The sequence below is a fragment of the Saccopteryx bilineata genome, chromosome 2 (genome assembly GCF_036850765.1).
Source record: "Saccopteryx bilineata isolate mSacBil1 chromosome 2, mSacBil1_pri_phased_curated, whole genome shotgun sequence".
NCBI lineage: Eukaryota > Metazoa > Chordata > Mammalia > Chiroptera > Emballonuridae > Saccopteryx > Saccopteryx bilineata.
This window is the reverse complement of record NC_089491.1, coordinates 143,793,864-143,821,311: the sequence shown is the minus strand read 5'-3', so window position 1 is coordinate 143,821,311 and position 27,448 is coordinate 143,793,864. Positions and strand designations below refer to the sequence as shown.

At 37.5% G+C, this 27,448-nt stretch overlaps 1 protein-coding gene across 1 annotated transcript in view; it reads left to right on the top strand.

Moving 5' to 3' along the window:
* SLC2A13 (solute carrier family 2 member 13) overlaps window positions 1-27,448 on the top strand; it is a 374,249-nt gene that overhangs the window by 173,324 nt on the left and 173,477 nt on the right. Inside the window, exon 4 of the mRNA XM_066258114.1 lies at window positions 1,287-1,395. Within this exon, the coding sequence (XP_066114211.1) occupies window positions 1,287-1,395 (109 nt within the window). The remainder of the gene's footprint in view (window positions 1-1,286; window positions 1,396-27,448) is intronic.

Here is a 27,448-nt window from a genome sequence, read left to right as displayed (position 1 = left end):
CTGGGTCCTGTCTCACCATTTAGAGACAAAATCATTTGCAGTAAATCAAGTAAGTCTTCATGTGGTTATAATCATACCTCTGTAGAGATAAATATGCTCACTCCTGTAAACTCAGTTCTAATCCAGGCCCTGGCTTGACATTCCATATTAAATTTTATATTCAAACAACAACATGTTCTATTCCATTTTTGTGACCTGGAATGTTAGATTTCTAAAAGATTCCTGAAATGATAAACTTTTATTGGATTTTAATTTACTTGTCTTGGTTTAGAGTTCACTAATGAGACTTGGCCCCCAGGAAAAATGCCTCTAATTAATCAGTTAACATCTGAGTGATATCAGACAATCTCTTCTGACAGCAGAAATATAATTCCTTGGAGTCAACTCTGGCCTCATAAGGAACACTATATAGAATACCTCTTAAGGCTAAGGTCAAGGTGTAATGAAAGCACTTATGAGACTAGTAGCGATACTTCATAATTATGCACAGACAATAGACATCAATAAAATGAGTCACCTTTTAAGGCCTCCATGGTTCATATGTACAGATTGCCAAAACTGATCTAGAGTTCTGATCTGAACACCAAGGCATCTGGACCATTTTGAAAGCTTATTTATATTTTGAGATGATCACTGAATGCCACTTGGGGAGCTATTCAAAATCTAGAAATATCATACACCTAAACATAATACACATTAATTTTCTTTTATTATTTTTGGTAACTTTTATTAATATCCATTATAGTCATAACAAAGTCCGATATCATGCCCAAATTTCTTAACTGTAGTTGACTAGATTAGAATGAATTTTGTTACTTTAGTTGAATGAATTCTGTTCCTTGTTTGTTTTTAATGAATGTAATTTTTTTGAATGATTAAAGGGATTTGTCAGTGACTTTGTAAGTTGTCTGGCATTGTACGGGTTTTAAGTAATAATTAATTGCCAAGGAAGTGGAAGAACAAAGAGTGGTTAGTGCAGCTCATAGGGATCTAATTAAGAATAATTTCTGACACTGTTATGTAGATCTTCCTAGAGTTCACAAATTACTTTAACTTGAATTCTTTTATTGCTTTTACAGTTTGACCTCAAATATAAATACTAAGTCTGTTAAAAAAATATATATATATTGTGCTCAGATTTCTGTAAAAATATATATGTTCTATTTTGAAATTCCCAAACATGTTGATTTCACAGAAATTTGGGGACATTTATCCTAATGGGATAAATAACTGTGGCAACTTAAAATAATAGATGTGTCCTTCTTTTTCTTTCTTTTTTAAAAAAGCTGGACCCGTGATCTGCAGGATGCTGAGTTACCCCCCCACTCGCCGCGCCTTAATTGTGGGTTGTGGCCTACAAATGTTTCAACAGCTCTCAGGCATAAACACCGTCATGTATGTATTTCTCTCTGACTTCTTACTCAAAAGACTGTGAAGGTATTCTTTTACAGAAGAGAAGAATAGGACTCTTGGCTATGTGTTATTAAATATGTAGGATTGTCCTTGTGGAAAATACTTTCTAATTATTTTGTGCTATTAGTTTATAACTTGAAGGAGGTAAATTACTTTGTTTATTGTCATTATTGGCTTTATTTTGACTTCATACAATTTCTCTTTTATGCCATCCAGTACTTTCTTATATTCTGAATTAATGAATATATCATTTTCATAAGCCAGTTCTGGATGCTGGTTAGAAAGTAAAGAAATGGGAGTCATCTGGCATTGCCAGTTAATGGGCACACAGGTAACTAATGTATTTCCTCTTGGGGCAGACAGTTATAGTACAATGTGATAAGAACATTGATAGAAATGTCTATTACAGCCAGAGTACGATGGACCGGGGAGGGAGTGGAGGGAAGTGGAGCAGATGCAGGAATTCCCTGTTTTCTAGTTTTCAGAAGAACCCCAAAGTTACATGTGTGTTGGGGATAAGGTGGGGTCAATAGTTGGGGGTTCTGTGGTCTTTTGGTTATTCAATTTAAACCTGTTTTTGATGGCCTGTTCTGTACTAGATACATTAGCAGTGAGTAAGGTAGATGTGGCCTTGGCCTCACAGAGTATACAGGCTGGTGGAAGAAACACCTTAAATAAAGTCACAGTTTAATATATACTTTCAAATTGTGATCAGGACTATATAGGACTATTCCAGTTCTTCATAGAGTAGACATTAAAGATCCCAAGTAATAGAATGTGGGTTAGGAAAATGTCACGGGTTTTACTGAGAAACTGGTCATAGGGGGAAAAGCTGCTAAGTCTTAGAGGCTTTTTTCTTCTACCTATTGTTTAATATTATTTATTTAAAAAATACAAATTATGTAAAATTAATATTTACATGGTAACCATTTGTATTTAAGACTCGATATTTTCCTTTAAAATTACTGGGAATATAATGATTTTTTATACAATATATATATTTTGAGAAGAGTGAATTTGCTTAAAATAATTGTTAAAGATAATAATTACGATCCAATGCCTCATTTTATTGAATCAGGATCCGTTAAGAAACTGCATTTTGATTACATCTACACCCTTGTTGAATTTGACTTTAATCATGATCCTTGTTAGACTACAGCTTTTTGGACATCATTTTTTTTTAAGTGAGAAGAGGGGAGATAGTGAGAAAGACTCTTGCATGCAACCCGACCGGGATTCGCCCAGCATCCCCTTTCTAGGGCCTGATGTTCGAATCCACAGAGCTATCCTCAGCTCCTGAGGCCAACACTCGGGCCACCCGAGCCACTGGCTGCAGGACGGGTAGAGAGAGAGAAGGGAGAGAGAGAGGGAGAGAGAATTAGATGGTCACTTCACTTATGTGCTCTGACCAGGAATTGAACCCAGGACGTCTGCACACAGGGCCAACGCTCTGTCCACTGACCCAACCAGCCAGGGCCTGGACTACATTTTTAACATTTGGTCCTCTCCTTGTTCTCTCTGACATTTCCTTTCATTTTCCTCACCTCTGTTGGCTTGTCTGTTGGTACAGTGCCAGCAGGTGGATTTGTTCCCTGGGTGTGGCACACCGTGACTGTTCTGAGATGCGTCCACCAGCCTCAGTGGGTGATGCCACAGAATCGTAACAAGGCTAGCACCACACTTTCAAATAATGCAAAGCAGTAAGAACTGTGTGGCTATCTAGATTATCACCCTAATTTAAAATATGTCCTATTTCTAAAACTCATTTTCATTTGTTCTGCTCTTTTTTAGGCATTTAAACTTGACAAGTTTAAAAGCATAGAGAATGAATTTTTGTTGGATTTTTTTGAATTCCTATAAAACAGGGATTACATCAGCCGACTCATTGATGAGTGGTGGCTGAGGCCAGTGACTGTCATAGTCCATTTGTAATATCTAGTATAAAATTTGTTGATTAAGATTTTTAAATTTTAGTAAAGAATTTATTCAAATCCTCAATTTTTTCACAGTGAGGTCAAGTGATATGAGTTTAAGGATCCTGATATTCCTTAATATACATGATAATCATGAATGTGCTTTGCTTGTCAACCACACGTGATGCAGGTAGCGTAAAGTCATTCAGCTTTTGCTTGCGGTTGAGTCTTTATCCCAGAAAGCAGGAAGAATAAAATAAGGTAAATGATGGTTAAATTTATAATATTATGTCTATGTGATGCAAAACTGCTAGTTACTTAAATGCAATAATGCCTATGCTAAGTAACTGTGGTTATTCATTGCACACAATGTCATAATTTATATTTTAAATCCATAAGACTTAGTATAAATTAATTTCATTATAATAGGCTTCACCACTGTCATCCAGATGGAAAACACGTAATCTGGGACTCCCCTGTAATGTGTTTTCTCCTGTTCTCTCTTCTCTGTATTCATGTGTGTGCTTGTGAATGTGTATGTATCTTTTTCCATTGTTCTTAAGATTCAGTAAATACTATCCCAAATTTTTTTCTTTTATTTTAAAATAATCTCTTAAATGAAGCCTAATCGTTTTTTTTTGTTTTTAGCAGAAAATATTAACTCCATTATTTCTCATTTTAAAAACGGTATTTTGTCAACTCAAAGTTTTGTTTGTATGCTGTTTCGTTATGTGTATTCCATTACTCTTGCTCTTTCTTTCCAGCTTCTTCCTGTATTTTAAGTGGGAGTAAGTAGGCAGTGCTCTTCTGTATTTACAGACCAAATCCAAAAATCTCTAGAAGTTGAAATGTGTTTTATAAACTTCATCCTTCACTCCAAAGATTGTGTGAACCTGAAATATGAGGAATTTTGAAATCTGTATCTCACCATGAAAAGTTCATAGAAAGATCATAAAGAAAACTGTTGAAAGATAAATCATCCTTACAATTGCCTTGTATAATCTTATTATGTTGAATTTTCTCTCTTCTCCCTCATAGGATCTGTATTTCTATCTCCTTGACCTATTTAATGTCCTATCTCAGTCAAGTAAATAAATTTTCTTCTTGGAATATTTAATTTTCTTATCTTGTACCATGAAAATATAACTGCTCACAAAATTTAGGGGATATTTCAAAATGAATCTGAAACTATAAAATAGTCTCTAATTTTTGTGAGCAGAATATATATGTATATATTATGTATATATGTTTTATTTGTATTACTCATATTTATATCTTAACCTATACTTTGTCATCTTTTATTTTATTGACCACAGGACTTTGAAGTTTTTAAAACCATTACATACTTGAGACAATTACATTTTCTTTTAGAAGAGGCCATTTCCTAGTATGACTTTAATCACTAACTTCAAACATGCAGTGAATAGATTATTCTCTATTCACAGGAGAGAAAGAACAGAGCAAATGAAGTACTAGCTTTCCTGATATAAAAGTATCAATATTATTGCACTACATCTCACAGACCAATAAAACATTTTCACAGAGAAGGAATGATAGATGAAGAGGATGATAATTAATGTGAAGAAAACTCTCTTTTAAGAAATTCTTTTTTGTGTGATCTATTCTAAACCCTTGTTATAATTTCCCATTTTATATATAAAAATTGTAATCTGGTAGCTACTAATAAATGAAGCCTTCCTACAATATTACCACAACAAAAGTATGTGAGTGTGTGTGCATGTGTGATTAGGTAGGAAGGTAGAGAGAGAAAAAAAGAAGAAAGCATCTGATTCTATCTAGGTTTATTATCATTTTGCTTCTTTTGGGGAACCTTACAATAAGCTATGGTTTTTTTTGTTTGTTTGTTTGTTTGTATTTTTCTGAAGTGAGAATGTGAGTGGAGGGCAAACAGACTCCCGCATGTGCCTGACCAGGATTCACGTGGCATGCCCACCAGAGGGCGATGCTCTGCCCATCTGGGGCATCGTTCTGCCGCAATCAGAGCCATTCTAGTGCCTGAGGCAGAGGCCATGGAGCCACCCTCAGCACCCAGAACAACTTTACTCCAATGGAGCCTTGGCTACGGGAGGGGAAGAGAGAGATAGAGAGGAAGGAGAGGGGAAAAGGATGGAGAAGCAGATGGGTGCTTCTCCTGTGTGCCCTGGCCGGGAATCGAACCCAGGACTTCCACATGCCGGGCCAATGTTCTACCGCTGAGCCATCTGGCCAGGGCCAAGCTGTGTTTTTCTGTATTCTAAAAAATATATAATCAATCCATCTTAGACAGGTGGATGGTATCAGAATTTTACTTGGGAAGAGCATGCAGTTAAATAACTCATTTTAAGATTACACAGAAAATCAGCAGTGAACAGAAAGGAGAAAAAAGGATGGTGGGTAATTAACTGCTTCTGGATACTCTATACCAGTCCTCTACTTTTAATCTACTCTACTTTGACATTGTTGCTTCCGTATTTGTCTCTGCTTACTCATGCCTTTCTTACTAACTAATGTAAAGTAGGGGTAAGAAACAGGCAATCATGTCGGTTGGGCAGATGATTCTTACTTCCATAACTGCCTTGCCTTAATCCTCAGGCGATCACTTCTTCCATCGTATTTACAAGAGATAATAAAGACCTTTGAATAACATGCCCTTGTAATAATAACATCTATACTTTATTGATCATTAAATACAAGGTACTATTTTAGCATATATTAACTTAATAATAAATATTAACAGAAAAGGAAAAAAAATAGAATAAAACTGTTAGCCCCTCTAATGGTATAATTATTTTTATTGTCATGATAAACATTTTTACTCCTTTACATGTATACCACCATAAAATGATTTCATGGACATAACCTCTCTTGATCATCATAAATGTCCTTTCAAGTAGGTTTTCTGTTTATTCTCCAGGTAAGGAAGCTAAGACTTAACGAGAGAAGTGACTCAGTCACTGTTCCACAATTAAGTTTTTGAGCTGAGGGTAGAGCTCTGATTTTCTAACTCCAGATCACATGGGCAACCTTTTAGTTGTAGACCACCAGAAATGCTCAGAGCAGACTGTTTGAAGCTTGTTTGGGGGTAATGTAAGGTAAGAAATCAAAGTTAGTGGAATTCAATACTGTCCAAGGATATAAATTTAAAATGTCTGTGTGCTAATAAAATTGCATTCATCTCAAGAATCATTCTCTTAACTACTGGCATCTAGGTAAGGCCTTTGCTAAATACCCTCTTTTAGAGTTCCTGGACAAGCCAGCCTGGTGGTTGGATGAGTCATTTATATTTGTTAATCATATTTAATTAACTTGATAAGTGCAATATTTTTTAATCTTTTCCATTCTTGTGGAGAGCTCTTCCAACAAGTACTTCTAGTATAAAAAAATTATTTTGCAACCAGGAAACGTGGCACAACAAGCAGGCAAGACCAGATAGATGGTGGTAAAAATGGAGAAAAATAAAGGTGACAGGAAATGAGAGAAAAGAATAAGGATTTATGCATTCTTGTGTTGTGAATCTGAGCCAGAGGTGAAGTTTTCCTCTGTCTGCGATAGGCAGCAGGTATGAGAAATGGAACAAAGCGCCAGCTCACTCACGTGAGGCCACTCCTCCGTCACCTCCTCAGTATGGCTCTGACTATCATCCAAAGAGCTGTTGAAAGATAATGTGCTTATCTTTCAATGGAATGTTTCAAGATGAGCATATTTGTGGTCATTTGTGTTTACTGAATGAACGTCATTGAGTAGAGGAGAAAATGTTAAGGTTCATGGTTCTCTCTTTTGAAAGATGAGTTTAATGTGCTGGGAAGGATATTGACCCAGGAATCAAGAGAATTAGCTCCAAGCTCTGTCTCCACTGTGGGACTTTAGGCATGCCAGTTAATTGCCTTCATTCTAATTGCCTTAAAGTGAACGAGATAGACTTTAATGTGCATTTGAATGAGGAAAAATGGAATTTCAAGTAGAAGTAGAAGCTAAAACATTTGAAATACCTTAAATCTTTCTTGGATGAAAAAGTTATTGGATTGCAGGAGATCAGTTTTAGTATAAAAAAGAAAAATGTATTTTGTTCACATAATTTTTGGAAGATTTATTAAACGCTTGGCACATGCTGATAATTGTCTTAGATGTTTAGCTTCTTATATGATAAGACTGCATTTTTTATTTTCAAGTCATATCTTTGAAGAAGAATGGTTTTGGTGGTAGTTGATGGGATCTCTTTTACTTAAGATTGTGTAGTGGCCCCATGACCTCATTGATCTAAAAGAACTTTCCTTCGCTTCCGTAATGATATAGGGTAGGCTCAAGCACAGTGAACTTCACTGGCCTCTCAAATTATATACACATGCATTATAATGGAAAGGATCCACCTTTCACCCCTGGAGAATAGAGCCATTTTGGGTGGCAGATCACTATCCTAACATACAAAACAAAGAATTCTCATCAGGTGAGTCTCTAAATAGAATGGCTTAAGAGTGGAACCGTCAAAATGTTCTTAATTACTTTCCATTTTCCTTTATATATGTTGTACGCTTGTGTTAGTTTGGGTTTACCAAAAAAAAACCCTATGACAAAGATTTGTATGCAGGTGATAAGGTAGTGGTGGTGGGGAGTGATACCAAGAAGCATGAGTAAGAGAATATAAAAGTGTGATGAGTGAGGATTGGGGAGTGTCCCGGGGTGGGACTTGCAGTAACAGTTGCATTGGTAAGCAGAGATCTCAGTAAGCAATTAGAGCTTAATCCTGCTAAGGAATAGTGGAGAATACGCTTCACAACTATTCCAGGAGTATTTATTCACGGTCCTTCGTCCCTCAACATGAATGTCTCCCCTGCAGACAGCAAACCAAGTCCTTCCAGGCTTCCCTGAGCAATTTTTATGGTGCCAGAATTCTCAGACAGAAAAGTGGAGAGACACAAGAGTTTGACTGGAAACCATGAGATGCTATGGTAGGTTGTCGTGATAGCTGCAAGGGGATCCAGGGAGGGCCCCAGAGGATATCGGGCAGGCCTGTCTTCAAATATGTGCAAAAATAAGTTTATACAATAAAGACATGAACTTCCTTAGTACCTTCATGTATGTAACAATTTATTTTTAGTGACATAAGTCAAAAACCATAGCGAAAGTAAGCTATAAAATGGGAGTTTCATAAGAAATGTTGAAAATATATTTTCTTGAATATATCTTTTATTTCCTTTGTATAAGTCACAAGTAATTTTGTTCTCTTTAAAGAAATGTAAACTACTTCTGCTAAAGTAGTCATTCATTTACTCAACTAACATTGACTTGATTGTTGATAGAGCTTCAAATATTTGGAAACTATATTCTTACCTTTGAGAAGTCTGTATTGTACCTGAGCAGATAGAAAAATAATTGCAATGCAGCATTATAAAAAATAAATATATTGTAGGAATACAGAAAAATGAGAGAGTAATTCTACCTAAAATGTGAAGAGGGCACATATAAGTGATTTTTTTTGTTATATTTTTTAATTTTTCTTAATATGGAATTGTTTTCTGGGGCAGAAACTAGATATAACAAATATTAATGCAACCTTTAGTATTAGATCTGAATTTGAATCCAAACCCACCACACTTGATAGTTGTGTAAACGCCACAAGCTAGTTAACTTCTCAGAGCCTCAGTGATCTGGAAATCTGGAATATTACTTCCTGCTGTTCTTGCAGTGATTAAATGTGATAGCAGATATGGTTTAGGCCCATGGGAGGAACCATTCCAGGTTAATGTCCCTTTTGTTGACTGTACTGCAGTGTAGAAATCTCAGGACATTGTGAACAGCAGGGACATTTCACAGTGAACCCATCCTCTTTGTCTCACACTCAGCAGCCCAGGGTTTGTGGCATCCTCTGTGGACACAAAATTGTTACAATGCCTTCTTTCATGCATATCTCTATTTTCACAATATAGAAAGGACTCATACTAGTGGTCTTCTTCTAACTTACTGATGTGGTACAAGTGTTGTCTGCTTCAGTATGTGGATGTGTTCTTTTTAATATCAAGTTTAAATCAAGGAGAAAACACCTCAGGGACCTCTGAATGGTTTAAGAGCTACCGATGCCTTCCTAGGAGGTGAGGAAACTGTCTGTAGCTAAGTATACCCTATGTGGCATGACTTGTGGTTTACATCAAAAGAGTGCCAAATCCTTTTGGCATGCTTTCTGAATCCGATGTGAATTTAAGGTTCTGTGGTAATGGTTGGAGATTTATCTTCATGGTTTGTACATTTTCAGCAACAATGATTTTGGATTCCCCAGAATATCTCTGGCAATGTGAAAACATGATTTCTTGCCTGCCCTTTCTTTGATGCCTGTGTTTTCTGAATGGTAAGTAGAAGAAATTGAGATGCTGTTAATGAGTTGAAATCGCAGCAGGAAATCCAGGGATGTGCCCCAGGAAATAGGCTCTCTGTGTCAGTAAAGCAGAACCTTGCCCCACCCTGTCCGCTCCGCCCCAAGTCATATGGGAGGTTGAGGGTAACTAGTTTGGTTAATTCCAGGTGTAGACTACTACAAAAGTGTAGAAATGTTTGCTTCTTAATTCATTTTTAAACAAATAGGTGGCAGGTGCTCTTTGGGGACTATAGATGCATAATATGACTTAGCCCATCCCCAGAGAACTTTGCTCCTTTTCCCTTATCTTTAAAAGAATATGCTGTCACCTGCCTTGAAAGGGTGCTGTGAAGATGAAGTAAGGTAGCGAAATGCCTGCTTGATAGGGGCAACTTAGGGGGTGTTGGGGATTTGGTTTTCCTCTTCCCGCACCCACCTGTGTTGTCCCCTGTAAGTCAGCTATCTGAACGCTCCTTGCTTGGCCATGGCTCTTTAAAAACCTTTTGTCCTACTGACACATCATGGCATTTCATATTGAATCTCCTTCCTGATTTTTCCTGCTCAGCTTAGACCTTGGTGTACAGTTCTCCCGGGAGATTTTGTCTGCTCCTGTGGCTCTGATGACCACCTACATGTTGGAGGCGATTGCAGCCATATGTCTGGGTCAGAACTCCTTGGAAATGCATGGCCATCTCTACCTGCTGGACGCTTCTACTCGGCTATCCTACTCTTACCAGTCTCTGCATCATGCATAAAGCCGAATCCCTATCACTTCCTGCCAACTCGGCCCTCCTCCTGCGGTCGCTAGGGCCTGACGGGTGTGACCAGCGGTGCCCACGATGATAGCTGAGGAGCCAGCACACCCAGTTTCAACCGGTTGCAACTTCCTTCAGTTTTACTTTCCTAGCATCACTTACATCTTGGCTATTCTCTCCAATATTTTCATTATCTGTCCAAGTTCAGGCCCAGATTTAGTCAGAGTTCATTGTATTTGCAGCTGAAAGAATCCCACTTGAAGCAAGCTTATGAAAAGTGAAAGGGGTTTACACTAAGGGTGGAGGAACTGAAGGCAGGAGGTGCGGCTGGGCCAGGCCCGGGCCAGAACCAGACACTGGAGTCACTTGATGAGCTCTGTGTCCACATGGTGTTTGTCCTTGCTTCTCTCTGGCTGTATGCATCCTCTTCCCTTCTTTCTCTTTGAGGTCTTCCTCTAGTCTTGTTCATATGTGGATGTATGCTGCCACCATGAACGCTATAGATAGACAGGAACTGTCCCAATTCCTAAGAGCAAAACACCAGAGTAGACTGACCTTAGCCCAAGTGTGTGAGGATATCCCCAAACTGGGCAGCACTGTTGGGATATACACATATCATATATATATATGATTTTCTGTCTTAAATCATACCTCCTTCAGTTTATCCTTCTTATCTCTGCCTCTGAACTTCTTGAAACAAAATCAAATCATATCCCTGGCTGATTAGCTCAGTGGTAGAGCATTGACCCGGCATGTGAATAATCCTGAGTTCGATTCCCGGTCAGGGCACACAGGAGAAGCAACCATCTACTCCACCCCTCCCCTTCCCTTTTCTCTCTCTCTTCCCTTCCTATAGCTATGGCTCAATTGGTTTGAGCAAGTTGGTCTCCTGCACTGAGGGTGGTTCCATGACCTCACCTCAGGAGCTAAGATAGCTCAGTTGCCGAGAAATGGAGCAATGGTCCCAGATGGGCAGAGTATCACCTGGCAGGGGGCTTGCCAGGTAGATCCCAGTTGGGGCACATGTGGGAGTCTGTCTCTCTGCCTCTCACTTAATTTAAAAAGAAATCAAATATTCCATCTTTAAAGTCATTCATGTAATGGTTCTCACAGCTTTAGCAGAGCTCACAGTCTAGACCCCTCATGACCCGACTTTTGTTCATTTCTCACTACATCATGTCCAGCCACTTCCCGTATGTCCTGCGTCCTGCTATACAAAGCATCCTATCTTCTGGCGATGATTAAAGCTGATCCAAGCTTCAGTGCCTTCACACATACCATTGTCCCCGGTTGAAATATCCAGCTTACTCTAAAAGACCTCGAAACTCAGGTCACATGCCATCTCCCTACACCCAGAGGCTAATTTAGGTGATTCTCCTCTAGCCTCCTGTAACACTCTAGTAGATATCTCTCATAACAGTTATAATACTTTATTATATATGCAGATTTATGTATATATTTCCTACAAAGATTATACAAATAATAAAATTTTCCCCCTTAAAGTACTCCCCAGGGAGAGCCAGCTATAGTACTATTTTGTTGTTGTTGTTATGTTCCTAGGCAAGGTTGTAATGTGGTGTTACTGGGTTTGTCTCAGTCTGACTGTTGGAGTGTGTTCCTACACTGATTTTGGATATGACCTTAGGAAAATAAAAGCCCCAATATTCAGGATTTGGGAACAAGATCTTTCAAAATTGCTGCCCAAAGAATCCTATTCTTTAGGACAAGCTACAATGATATATCTAATGACTTACAGTATTAGATAAATGCTCTTTAAGTGTAGTTTGGAATTCAACACTGAAGATCCCATAACAAAAATTCTGCAAGTCAGATGTCTTGGTGCCTTCTTATGTCAACCGGAGAGCTAAAGTTAGTGCCTTCTATCCAAGTTTGTGATTACGTTTCCTATGGCTGATAGAATTGCAGGATTTCAAATGCTGTTAAGCTGCCTAATGCCGGGGCAAATAGTCTGATGACAGTTATTCATGGCAGAGAGAAAAATGACCAGTATCTCTTGCTGGAACATCATCATTTATTTTGATAAGATTAGTCTTAACTGGACCCATTAAAATATACAGAATTAAACATAAGGTACACCTATTTCCAATTCTGTAAAAAGACACAGTACTAGAAAATGCAACAGTAGATTTAACCATGCAGTTTTAACGTTAGTTTTCTGCATAGATCACTTTTCTAATGATTTTCTTCAGCTTATTTAAGGCTGTCCCCGCAGCCACTTATCATAAGTATATTTGAGAAATTTAGTCCTGTACCTAAGACTGTTTGCAAGGGTGAACTTAGCCCTGAGGCGTGTTATCTTTACAACGTGCAGAATTTTTGCACATGTCAAATTTCACATTAGAATGCAGATTTCAGAGGACTCCATTGCCTCTTGGGGAGTATGTTCTCTTCGTGTCCCCCCAACCCCCTGCTACTCTCCAAGGCTGAGCCCCAACAAGGTCAGTGAGATCATTGGGGTTATGCCACCTACCCTAAGAAATAGGCTGTCAATTAATAATCTGCTTAGAACTTTCCCTATATCTGTCTTGTTAGCATCTGGGTTGAGATGAGGGCAGGCAATTAGATTGCTCTGATCTTAGGAATAGAAATAGAGTTGGGTCATTGCAAGTACAACTGTGGACATTCATAAAATGTTCAGTTTAATTTTTCACTCCCAAAACCTTCATTTCATATTAAAAAACGATATTATGACTAAGGAAGACTGCCATTTGCCAACACCTTACAATCACTTTTATCAGCAAAAAGGGAGTATGTTGTTGGTGTCTTTGGAATCAGATCTACTAATACTATTGTTAGAATTAAATTAGATATTGTATTTAATATACTCTGATGTGACTCACTCATGCAGCTTATTGCTTATTATTATTTTATTTGGAATCAGACAGACCAGGAGACAGATTTTATCATGTTTCCAACCAGTTGTCCAACGTTGAATAACTTCTATAGCCGCTCAGTCTCGGCATCCTTATTTGTGAATAGGAGTAACATACCTTTCAGAGTGCTTGTTTTCCTTCAGTCTCATGCATCTCAGTGGGTGACAATATCGTCTAGCTCCTTGCTCAGGCCTAAAATCTAGGGATCACCTTTGATTTGCTTTTATTCTTACGCCCCACATCTTCAGTAAGTCTTAGTTCCAAAACCATAATTCCCAGACTGCAGAGGCACGAGACACTCCCCACAGGGGGGCCAAGGGCTATTTAAAATGCGTGAAGGAAACTTTTGACATGCTCAGACTGCTACAGTTAAGTACTATAGTTCATTCCTTAATAAACAGAACCATTAGGTATTTCTTTTGGCTTAAGGGTGCCATGAAAAAAATTCCTGAGACAGTGAGAGCCCTGCGGAACAGCAAGCATGGGAAGCTCTCTCCGTCATACAGCACATAGCTTTCCCTTTATCCTCATCTCCACTGCTGTCAGCCATCCTCGCCATTTTTGCCTCTTGCTTGTTAATTGCAATAGCCGGTCTCCTAATTAGTCTTCCCATTTCCATGTCTACCCTCCATAAACCATTTTCCACAGAGCAACCAGACTGGTCTTTGAAAAATAAAAATAAAATCTTAACTCTTTATTACTCAGAACTTCTGGTAGCTTTCCTTCCCACTTAAAGTCAATCCAGCTCTCCACCGTGGCCCACAGACTCGACCCACCTGGTCCCCCTCTTGTCCACCATTCTCTTCTCCTGCCGTCAGCTCACCACCCACGGAGTCTCAGCCACACTGGCTCTTCTCATGTTAAGTTTGTTCCCACCTCAGAGACTTTGCAGTTGCTTTTCCTTCTGCTTGTGTCTAAATTTAAATGTCACCACTTCAGGTAGGCCTTGACACTATCTGAAGTAGCCACCTCCTCCCAACAATATCACATCACTTCCTTTATTTTTCTTCGCAGTATTTATTACTACCTAAAATTATCCTATTTGTTTACTAGTTTATTAAGCTCTTGAGATTAGAGCCCTTGTCTGTCTTGTTCACCTTTGAACAGTGTCTAGCCCACAATAGGCACTCAGAAATTGATTGTATTGGAAATGCAGACAGATATCTGTCTTTCCCTTTGTCATGCCATATCATTAATGAACATGTGTCCATTGCTGCTTTTATATCACAAAGCCTTACTAAAATTGTGAAAGAGGAGAAACTGTTTTCAAGTTTAGTGGAAACACTGGATTATTTACTTTTACTCATCTCACTTCTATAGTCAAGAAAAGAAATGTAGCCATATTGGACTCTACCTTTATTTGAAATGCCCGACTTTTCCAAATCCTTAGTAAACTGATTAACCAACTGAGAGAAAACTCCTTTTCTGTTTCTCTCTTTACCTGAATCTCTCCAGATTGGCAAGCCTCACAGTGGAAGAAGCACTAGGGTAATACATAGCAAACTCAAAGTCACCCCTGTGCACCACTCATTTCATTAAAACACAGGAATAAGAAAACCAGCATGTGAGAAAGGTGTCAGTGAAGCCTTTGGGTTTATCTCTGCACCTTTTCTAGGAAGTGAATGAGCTAAGTTGCCATTATATTGTGCAGGGTCTGTTTTCAGTTCAATAAGACGAAACTTTCAACAATCAGTTGAGCAAAGAAGAGAAAAAACTACATGAGTAACAAAATGAGGACTCCATGAATTAACCTCAAGAAAACTATGATATTATAGTAATATTATATACAGTAAATGGAAACTATAATAATATTTTAGTACTAGGACAAAATGCAAACAAGTAAATTTGAATACATACTTACTAGTGTAGGTATTTATATTCTGGCAATTTGTTTTATGGGAGAGTATTTTTCTTTTTCATTTGTCTTTATAGAGTTCACTTCCAATTTATTAATTGGCTGTTTTTTAAGAATTTACAGTAATTGGAAATACAGAAGAATCATTTCCCAATAGAAACTCTGTGGCTATGTTAAGCTGGTACACAAATTCCCTTGTGCCTTATCATATAGGAAACACTGAAACAATCATATCATTGCTGTTATAGGAAAACTCCCAAGTTACAAATCAAGGCTAAGTGTTATTTTCCCTCAGCCCCAGAATTCCCATAGCACTGGCTTTAAATGCTCAGAAGGCCCAGGCTTCTCAAGGTGCAAGTCAAGTATGGGTATAGGTAGGTCGGAGACCCTGTTGGCATGCAAACAGGGGGGTAGCAACACAGATGTGTCAGCAAGGGCAGAGTTGTAGTAATGAGAATGAGAACTCTGGTTGTAGTAGGGTGTTCATTTTCTCCCTGGTAGGGGAGGAAAGAAGTAGATGATCCTTTTAGTGATTCTGATAGCAACTGTTAGAGATGAAAGGGGCACAAGATCATTCCTGGGTGTCAGTGTCAGTTGTTAGTGAATTATATATTTGTACATAAGTGATTTATCTCTACTATGGATATATTCGTTTATAATTCAAATGGTTTTTAATATCAAAAAAGCTGAAATGACTAGGACTTCTCAGCATGAATCATATAATAATCCTGTATTTGTCTTCATGAGTTTATTAGAAAACTAATTTATGAATTACTTTGGTTATCAAAAGCATTGCTAATTTAGGTTGCATGTATAGAAGTTTCAACAACCAGATGAAAAACGGTTTGCTGGTACTTCGGTGGTAGAGTATGAATCAAATGACCTGACTGATTTGATTTGAAGAATACTATTAGAGAATAGTAAAACAAGGTTTCCTAATTTGTTGATTTTAACTTTATTTTCAGTAAACAATAAACTATGCAATTGAAGTTGTGTTATTTATGTGATGAGTTAAATAAAGTCTCAGACTTTCTCTAATATTATTTATATTTTTTATTTTGAGCTTAGTTTTATCCTAGTATTACATAAACAAGAATCAAGTTACTATCAAGTTTGTCATGAAGTTTCTCCTTCATCTGCCTCAACTTCTGCTCCACAGGGGCGGTTGCTTTCATGTCTTTTGGTTATTTCTTGCCAGCATAACAATTCTATTTCTAAATAAATAATATATATAATTTAATTGGCTTCACTTTTTGAAATTCTGTATTTCCATGATGTAAGATGAAATACTTCTAGCTGCTGTCCCTAGCCATTCATACTCATACTCATACTCACACTCACACATCCCCCACTTACAAAATTTTTCTTTTCTTTTTTTGAGAGAGAGAGAGGAATGGAGAGCGATGGGAAGCATCAACTTGGAGTTGCTTCACTTTAGTTGTTCATTGATTGCTTCTCATAGGTGCCTTGACTGGGTTGCCAGTGACCCCTTGCTCAAACCATGAACCTTGGGCTCACGCCAGAAACCCTGTGCTCAAGCTGGCAAGCCCACACTTAAGCCAACAAGCCTGCACTGAGCTTCCATGTGCTGATCTGCCATAAGAAAGGAATTCCTAGCAAGTTTTCATTACAGAGAGCATTTGTTTTTTTTGGGTTTGAGGTTGTTTTTTTTTTTTTTGTATTTTTCTGAAGTGATAAACAGGGAGGCAAAGAGACTCCTGCATGTGCCCAACCGGGATCCACCAGGCAAGCCCACCAGGGGCGATGCTCTGCCCATCTGAGGTGTTGCTCCATTGCAACCGGAGCCATTCTAGCGCCTGAGGCAGAGACCATAGAGCCATCCACAGCCCTCCAGGCCAACTTGGCTCCAATGGAGCCTTGGCTGCGGGAGGGGAAGAAAGAGACAGAGAGGAAGGAGAGGGGGAAGGGTGGAGAAGCAGAAAGGTGCTTCTCTTGTGTGCCCTGGCCGGAAATCAAACCCGGGACTCCACACACCAGGCCAACGCTCTACCACTGAGCAACCGACCAGGGCCAGAGGGCATCTCCATTTATTCTTCAACATGATCAGGTCTTTGAATTGGACTCATGCAAGGCTGGGTGGGACAGAGCGACCTTGTATTTTCCAAGCAGGGATTCCAGCGTTCTGGGTTGATGCTCTTATTCACTGCACCACCAGTGATCAGGCCTCCTACTTATGATTTTAGTTCAAGTGTTTGGATTAAGTAGTATTGATTGTTTTTATCATTATGACTGCAGGAATATTGTTTCTAACTAGCACCTGAGGTTGCTGTGATTTCATGGACTTCCCTATTGTGTTGCATGTCTTCTGTTTGCTACTCTAGTGGCATCCTCCAACCTTCTCTACCTACTCTGCGCCCTGGAGTATTACCTGGTGAACTGACTGATACATATATATATGTGTGTGTATATATATATATACACACACACACACTAACATTTATTTCCTCTCCTGTATGTTGTAAATAATTGTCTCCTCCTTTAACTTGCTCAGAGCTCAGGGAACCCCTCACTAACCCTCTCCCTATGCTTTTCAGTGAAACTGTAAAACCCCTCTCTTCATGGTTAAACCTAATGAGAAACACCAGGCCCTCCATCTCTGAGGTCCTGCTTCCGCACCCTTTGCCTTTCTTGCAGGCATGCCTCCTCGAGCCTCCATTTCCTGCTCTAGTTGCCTGTGAAAAGCTCAGTGGGAAGGAAAAAAATGTGAGACCATAACACATTTTATCCTGCGCCCAGACTTGATTGTTGTTCTCCCTCAGAATCTTTTTGGTGGAGACATTGATTTTCAGGCCATGCCTTCCAGCTGACCTTAACTGTGCCTGCCGTCCTCATGGCTGAAAGCCCAGTCGCTCATGGTCTCTGGACAGGAAACCTGTCTCCTCTCTTGCTGTGAGTAGAGGAAGAGATCTGGGAGGGTGGTGAATGAGAAGGGGCAGCTCCACTGATTCTTATGAACACTTTCAACGAGTATTCCTGGTTTTAGCCCCTGTCCGTAATACCTAGTACCTGCATTTCTTGGCCCTTTTCAGAGTTCTGTTGTATGAGTCATTGTGCTTCTCTGTAGTTTCCCCCTGTATGTTCTGTTCTTTGACCAAGTCAGCACTTGTCTACTCTCTTTCCATTGTCCAAAACTTCGAGGCTAGTGTGTTTTTTTATCCTTCCATATTTTAAAACACATTATTGTGCTCATTTTAGTGAAAGGTGAGAGAATAAACCTGCTAATATCAAATGGACATCTTGCCTCAGTTATTTAAAAAATATTAAGTAGACACAATATAGTCAAGTTCATAATAAAATGCTTCTCTGAGACTTAAAAACATATTTATTGTTAACATTAGTTCTACACTTAAGCTTCAGAAATTTTAAGCTTTTGATTTTTAAACTGAATCTCTATAGTAGAGAATCTAGCATTTTGGCTCTATTTTATTTATTCCTCATTTATTCAAATGAATACTCTTGGCCCTGCACCCACACAGAAAGTACAGTCAAGTCTGAATGGAGGATTGGCAGTCTCTCAAGTCAGTAAATTTACATATTAGAAGTGCATGGATTTACTTCACAGAGTCCTCTAATGTGAGTTTGAGTGAGATTTTTGCCAAGTTTAACTTTCAGGAGAATTCTGTAAAGTGCACAAAAATGTATTGGAGCATTTGATAAAGACAATGGGAAGGAAACTTACTGGATTCACCAGGCCATGTAGGCAAAATCTGGTGCCCAATCCAGTAGGCAAAAAACTGAGCCAAAGCATTCCAACCAAATATTAGTGCTTGGAAATTAAATGTTTTCTGATGTATGAAATACATTGTATAATTTTTGAAATAGATGTTACTCAGGTAAAACTTTATTTCCCTTTCAGAGGTAATGTTGCTATAGAAAAGAATCCAAATGAAGTAACATAAGTAATGAACCCTTAAACATATACCAGGCTATCAGCGGTAGAGCGTCAGCCTAGCGTGCGGAGGACCTGGGTTCGATTCCCGGCCAGGGCACACAGGAGAAGCGCCCATTTGCTTCTCCACCCCTCCGCCGCGCTTTCCTCTCTGCCTCTCTCTTCCCCTCCCGCAGCTAAGGCTCCATTGGAGCAAAGATGGCCCGGGCGCTGGGGATGGCTCTGTGGCCTCTGCCCCAGGCGCTAGAGTGGCTCTGGTCGCAACATGGCGACGCCCAGGATGGGCAGAGCATCGCCCCCTGGTGGGCAAAGCGTCGCCCCATGGTGGGCATGCCGGGTGGATCCCGGTCGGGCGCATGCGGGAGTCTGTCTGACTGTCTCTCCCTGTTTCCAGCTTCAGAAAAATGAAAAAAAAAAACAAAAAAAAAATATACCAGGCTCTTGTTACTGGAATTTAATCCATTTCAGCTAAATATTCATTTCATACTAAGCTTACAATTACCATATGATTTAATTTATACTTGAATATTTGTGTCCAGTTTACTTAATTCATTTAGTTATGTGTGTACTATTTATCTCTGTATTCCACACATCATAGAAACTGAATAAATGTTAAAACAATCACATTTTGCATATCTAACATAATGCTTTAAACATAGAAAGCTTAATAAATCTGTCAGATTAATCAAAAGGTATCCCTTTCTAAATATCTCTTAAAATAAAAATCTCTGAATAGGAAATAAACCAGATTTAGCCAAGATACTATAACTATTGCATCAACACTTCTTTGTTTTGAAAAACAGGTTTGAGGGTAACAATAACAAATAAAATATTTTCTTGTTTAGTATTTTATCATTCTAAAAACGATAAATTCTAACTAAATGTAGACCACATATAATGAATATGATATTTGAAGTAGTAAACATTTCGTTAACTTCATTAATAGGGCATGATATCCTGAACTAACTGGTAATACTAAGATTTTATATGTTAAATCACATGGGGCATGTTGGGTGGGAGTTGGGAGGGAAGCCAAGGACATGCTTTGATTAATATATTTATATGATTTCCAAGAAGTCTTTGAATTCATGTGGCTTATCAATTTTCAATTACTTTCTACTTTCTCAATATTCTATACCTATAAAAAAGTTAAACTCCACAAATATTTTGGTATTAGAGATCAAAGGTAGCAGAAAACTTGACAAGTTTTACTTTCAGGAGAATTCTGTAAAGTGCACAAAAATGTATTGGAGCATTTGATAAAGACAATGGGAAGGAAACTATTACTGGATTCACCAGGCCATGTGATTATGATACATGAACTATAGACTTTTGGCTGACAAGAATTTTATCTGTTTAAAATGCTCAGTGCAAAATCTATTACTATTGCATTTATGTGTGAACAAACTAAGTGCTTTGGTTCTGAAGGTGCCATTAGTTAACAACAGCACCTTGATGGATTGCTGTATAAACTGAGCTGCTTTTCTCACTCTGATAGCATCAGGAAAAGATTTTTCTCTATAAATAAAATCTCTAAAAAGCTTCACTTTTTAAAGTTAGAGGTGTATTCAATTTATAAAATTGTAAAAATAGCTTTGTTATCACTGAAATAATGACCTGGCTGTTGAAATACCAGTGAGAGATAAGCCAAAATACTAAGGAGCAGTTTATGAAACAGTGTTCCAGGTCGTATTCACTCATTCTAAGATGCTAACCATGCAATTTATTGTTCTGCTCTGATTTTTATAACTCTCAGAACCATATACATCTGTTTGAATTTTTTAAATTTGTCATAATAAAAGTTTCTATTATGTTTTCTGCTTGCACTGGCTATGCATTTGAATTGTATGCATTGAACGTGAGAGTTCCATGCAGGATGTTCTTAAAAACTGACTAAAGGGATAGTAATCAGTTCCTCAGAGTAGTTATGTCATGCTTTCAAAAAATATTTCCTGCTAGCTTTGGGTATAATTTGTCCTTCTTTTCCTAGTTCCTTAAGTTGTAATGTTAGGTTGTTGATTTGGGATCTTTTTTTTTACAATAAATATTTATAGCTATAAATTTCCTGTTTAACACTGTTTTCTCTGTGTATCATAAGTTTTGATAGGTTGAAGTTCTGTTTTTATTGGTCTCTAAGTATTTTCTAGTTTTCCTTGTGGTTTCTTCTCTTATCTGTTGGTTGTTTAAGAGTGTGTTATGTAATTTTTCAGTTCTACTTATGTTATTGATTCTAACGTTCTCCCATTGTGGTCAGAGAAGGTGCTTTGTAAAATATATATTTTTTAAATTTTTTGTGACTTAGTTTGTGGCCTGTTATATTGTCTGTCCTGGAAAATATCCTGTGTACACTTGAGAAGAATGTGTATTCTGTTGTTGGATAGACTTGTTCTGTATATGTCTGTTAGAGCCGCATAGTTTATTGTGTTAAGTTCTCTGTTTCCTTGCTTATCTTCTGCCTGGTTGTTCCATTATTAAGAAGAAGGTATTGAAATCTCTGGGTTGGAGTATAAAAAAGGTTTCCAAGGATTCTCTGTGAGGAAAATGAAAATAATGAAATTCTTGATGAGTTGTTGTTTTAGATGACTGACAAAGAACTTGAGGTTGAATTAAGGATAACTATTCAATACATAAAAACTAAGCAAACAAAAACATATGGCAATCATTCTGTCTGTGCATAAAAACTATTGTGTAGGAAAGGAATAGTAATAATAAATAGTGCAGTATAAGGTTCAGCTGCCAACAACCTAACATATTGGAATTATTGGAAACATTGAATATTGATATAATTGAAATGACAATATAACAGCATTGGGAGGCTGAGGATGAGCAGGGTGCTTATGTGGGTGGTTGAAATGAACAGTAAGAGGGAACTAAATTCCTGTCTTTAAAGAGAAGTAATCAGTAGAAATTACTGAAAATGTTTTACTAAAAAACATATAGATAGATATAGAAGTAAATAACAAAAAAAAGTAAAGTGGCAATGACCTGAAACATGGGTGAGAAATGATATAGGGGACTAGTATTTTAGATACCTGTATGATTTTTTAAATAGTAAGAATTAAAATAATTTATATAAGCATGACTAAGCCATAAAAGAAATAGAAAACTTCTGAACCATACTTTAGGCTTTTAGGTATTTCCTTACCATCATTTAAAAGAAGATCATTCTTTTATTTAATATTTTTTAAAAAATACACAAATGAAAAATGTCAGTGCATTGTCAATAGGTGTGCTCAGCTGGCATAGGAAAGTGCAGCCATTGAGATGTGTTACTATGGGGTTGTTTTTTTTTAAGGATGATATCAAGTGGTGAAAGAAATGACAGAAGTTGAAAGATTGCCTTTCATTCAGTGTTTCATCACTTTCTGATTAAATTTAGGTAGGTAGTATAAGTACCAATAATGTATCAGTGTATAAATAGGACAGTTGACCTATTTATTCATGTGTTATGTGTCATATTCCCTAACACATATGATGATTCTAAATGTTGAAGAATGGTTGTAAAGGAACAGTTCTTGGCAGACTTTCTACAGTATCTTAGCATAGATGAACAAAGAAACTTGCTTTTTATAATTAGTATGTACATGAAGTCAGAAAAGGTGAAGGCCTTTTAACTTGCTAAATGACTAATTCAGTTTCCCACGTATCTTCCTGACACCCCCCCAAAAAAAATTTTTTTTATGCTAGAATTTGGTAAAGGTATTCATTTCAAGAATGTTTTCAGTTTTCCGAGTCAAAAATTGTGATATTCTGTGTCAACATAATTTATAATAGTTTAAGGGTATACATTATTAACATATGCAGAAGATAAATGAAAGTCACTTTAAAATAACACTTTTCTTATTGTTCTTTCTACTTACCTTGATAAGCTACATTCAATACAAGTAATTTTGGAGCTTTAAGTATAAAAATCTTCAAGAAAAAATATAATTATTATACCTTTAGTGGAGAAATGAAAAATCAACAGTGTGTTTTTGGTTTCAATTTTTTTCCCACATTTATGCAATAGTGTGTCTGATGTTTTCATTCACAGGATACAGATACACATATTTTACCTCATAATCGTACTTTGAGGGAGGCAGAATAATGATGAGGTGCTAAGCAATTTGGAAAGTTGTATAATTTTTTCCTTTTTTATTTTACTACACTTTTAATATTTTTATTGAGGTAACTATCACAAAATTTTGATGTTTTTACTATTTTAAATATACAATTATATAGCATTAATTACAGACATGTGCCATTTAATGGTAGAGATACATTATGTAAAATGCATTGTTATGTGATTTTGTAGTTGTGAGAATACCATAGAGTATAGTTAGACAAACTTAGATGTATAGCCTAGTGCACACCTAGGGCATGTGGTATAACCTATTACTCCTAAGCTGCAAGGCTGAGCATCTCATTATACAAAAGAACATGGAATTATAAATGAAGCACAAGAGAAATGATGCAATCAAAGGACATGATAAACATAAGATGTGTAAGGCCACTGCTGGAAGAACACAACATACTGTTTTACAGCAAACTTTTTAATAAGTAGAAAGAGTACATTTTAAAATAAAAATGCTTCAGACTTTTCTAAAATTTCTCATACAGGAAGCTCCTAGCCTCAGAGTGTCCTGTATAAGGGGCCCCAGGGCAGCACTAGCGGCAGCCAACCTTGGTTTGCAGCTTGGCCTCCACTGGGCAATTCCAAGCCCAGCACAAGTAACAACCATCTGAAGAGCACTTTGTAGTTTATGTCAGTGGCCCCAGACAGAAGACAAATGGTGGCCAACTTTAGCCTGCACTTCCAGAGAGGCCCCAGAGTTCACACACCTGACAGACAGTGCAACACACATTGAAGCCTCACCCAACCATTTCCCAAGTGACACACACGATGCACCAGAGCCCCACTGAAGTAAGACCTACTCTGTGAGTTTGGCTCCTGCACAGCTGATCCTCCATGGTGGTCACAGCCAATCCCCGCAGCTGATCCCTCCCAGTGATGTGCTAACAGCAATCAAGACTCAACTAGAACAGGAGGGTACACACAGCCCACATGGTGATGGGGGGATATGTGGAGGGGCACACCTGGAGTGCCCAGCTCAGGTGAACAGGGAAGCTGTGTCACTGGACCTTCCAGGACACCTTCTGCATATGGCCTACCTACCAAGCCCAGGAGAGGTAGCAGCTGTACTTAATACATAGAAATAGACACAGGGAAGCAGCCAAAATGAGGAGACAAAGAAACATGTCCCAAATGAAAGAACAGAACAAAACTCCAGGCAAAGAACTAAACAAAATGTAGATGGGCAATCTACTAGGTGCAGAGTTCAAAACACTGGTTATAGGGGTGCTCAGTGAAATTAGGGGAAGAGTAGATGAACTCAGTGACAACTTCAACAAAGAAGAAACATAAAAACGAAACTAGAAAACATAACAACCAGTCAGAAATGAAGAATTCATTAACCCAGTGTTTTTCAACCACCAGTCCACCGTAAATTTAGAGTTAACCACCCTGCTGTTATAAGAAGATTATAGGAGTCTATAATCATTGGGTCTATAATCTTCATACAGCCTCAGGGTGGTTAACTCTCTCACGGACCCGCACCAATACACAGACCAGCGGTTGGAAAACACTGAAGAATACATTACAGAGAATCAGTAGTGGAGTATATGAAACAGAAGATCAAATCATGGACTTGGAAGATAAGGAAGCAGGAAATACCCAATCAGAACCACAAAAAGAAAAAATCCAAAAAAAGAAACATGATATAAAGAGCCTCTGGGACAACTGCAGGCACAATAACATTCATGTCATAGGGGTGCTAGAAGCAGAAGAGAGAGAAACTTATGTGAAAAAAAATGACAAAAAAACTTCTCTAACCTAGTGAATGAAATAGACAAGTCTATATAGCTCAGAGAGTCCCAAACAAGATGAACTCAAAGAGGCCTACACCCAAACTGATCATAATTATTGCTAAAGGTTAAAGATCGAGAATCTTAAAAGCAGCAAGAGAAAAGTAGTTACCTACAGGGGAGCTCCCATAAGACTGTCAACTGATTTCTCAACAGAAACTTTGCAGGCCAGTAGGGAGTGGCAAGAAATATTCCAAATGATGAAAAATAGGGACCTATAACTAAGATTACTCTACCTTGCAAAGCTATCATTTAGAATCCAAGAACATAAAAAGAGCTTCCCAGATAAGAAGGGAGTTCATCACCACCAAACCAGTATTAGATGAAATGTTAAAGGGTCTGCTTTAAGAAGGAAAAAGATAAAAAAGATATGAGTTATAAAATGTCAATAAATATATATCAACCATTGAATTTAAAAAACAAAATAAATGAACAAGGGGAACAAACACAGACTCAGAACATTTTGACGGTTGCCAGATGGGAGAGGTGTGGTAGGGTGAGTGGATAAGGTGAAGGGACTAAGTACAAATGGTTGTTACAGAATAGTCTCAGGCCTGTAAAGCACAACATAGGGAATATAGCCCATGATAGTATAATAAATCCATACGGTGTCAAATTAGTACAAGATGTATCAGGATGATCTCTTAGTCAGTAATACAGTGTCTAATCACTGGATTGTATATCTGAAAGTAATATATTTTTTATCAACTATAATTGAAAAATAAAAAATTACTTTAAAAATAACAATAAAAAAGTATAGTAAGTAAATACATATGCTAGTAACAGTCATTTATTATCATGATCAAGTATTATGATAATTGTATGTACCATACTTTTTATAGAAATGATTGCACAGTAGATTTGCTTATACCACTGTCACCACAAATACATGAGTAATGCATTGTGCTACTTCCTGACAATGGCTACAGCATCACTAGGAAAAAGGAAATTTCAATTCCATTATAAACTTTCTTAGACTATTATTGTATATGTGATTTGTGTTGACTGAAATATTGTATGTCACATGACTGTACATTCATAGTGTTGTACAACCAGCACCACTATCTATTGCCAGAACTTCTTATCACGTCAAACAGAAACTCTGTATCCATAATACAGTGGGGTTCTCAAAGTGTGTGCCAGGGTGTACTGGTGTGCCCTAGAAGATTTCCAGGTGTGCCCTATGGTATTCCAGAGAAATATGTGCCAGTTGAGGACCAAAAAACCAACAGGGTTTTTGGAGTTTAGATTTTTGGGGGACAGAAGTGTGGGGAATTGGCTGTAAGCTGATAGTCTGCCCAACCCTTCACCTCACTTGCCTGATTAGGTTGCAAAAAGCTGTTAAACTGTGGTGCTGGATTGTTTACCTCCCATGTTCCCCAGAAAGACTGGAGGCAAGTTTCTTCTATCTCTTGTTTGGTGTAAAGTTAAGATGGTATGTACAGTGTGGGTTTTCTGCATTCAACACAATTAAGAGTAAAAAGAGGAATTCTTTGATGTATTGACAAGGAAATGAGAGTTCGCCTTTCAAATATATGCCCAAACATTGAAGAAATTGCTGGGACACATCAGGCTCATGTTTCTCATAAACACAAGAATGAAAAAACTTAACACATTTGCACCAGGACCTGCCAAATTTACTAAATCTTGCTAGGAATGTGTGTGTGTGTGTGTGTGTGTGTGTGTGTAACCTTTTTGTCGTTTTTTAATTTTTTAACTCCTCTTTTTTTACAAATTTTAAAAAGCATAACTCCAAAAATGTAACATAAAAATGTTTTCTAATGTCAGAATAAATTTAATTTTGTCATATTTATTTTGTCATATTATTTTGTTTGTCATATTAATTTTGTCATAATTATTTTTATTATTACCATAAAAGCATGCTTGGACTTTATATTTTTTCTTTAATATTTGACTTAGTTATTAAAACATATTTCTTAGAAATTTGTATATAGTGTGCCTACAATTAAATGTAGGATTTTAAATGTACCCCGATTTCAAAAAGTTTGAGAACCACTGCCATAATGTAATAAAGGTATATTCACCCTTCCCCTCAGTCCGGTATCATGTCTAATTTATTTTTTATTTTTATGACTACCTATTCTAGATATTTTATATAAGTACAGTCATACAATATTTGCTCTTTTGTGTCTGCCTTGTTTGATTTAGTATAATATTTCTAAGGTTCATTCTTATTTTAGCATGTATCATTTCTTTTTTATGGCTGAATAATATTCCATTCTATGGATACACTAGTTCATTTATCCATTCACTTGTTGGATACTTGAGTTTGTACCTTTTAATATTGTGAATAATGTTTTGAATATTGGCATACAAGTATCTGTTTGAGCCTCTGTTTTCAATCTGCTTCCTTCTTTTATTTTTTATTTTTGAGGACAACAGAACTAACTTATCTAGAACAGAGAGTTCTAGAAACAATACCAGAATGAAAGGACTG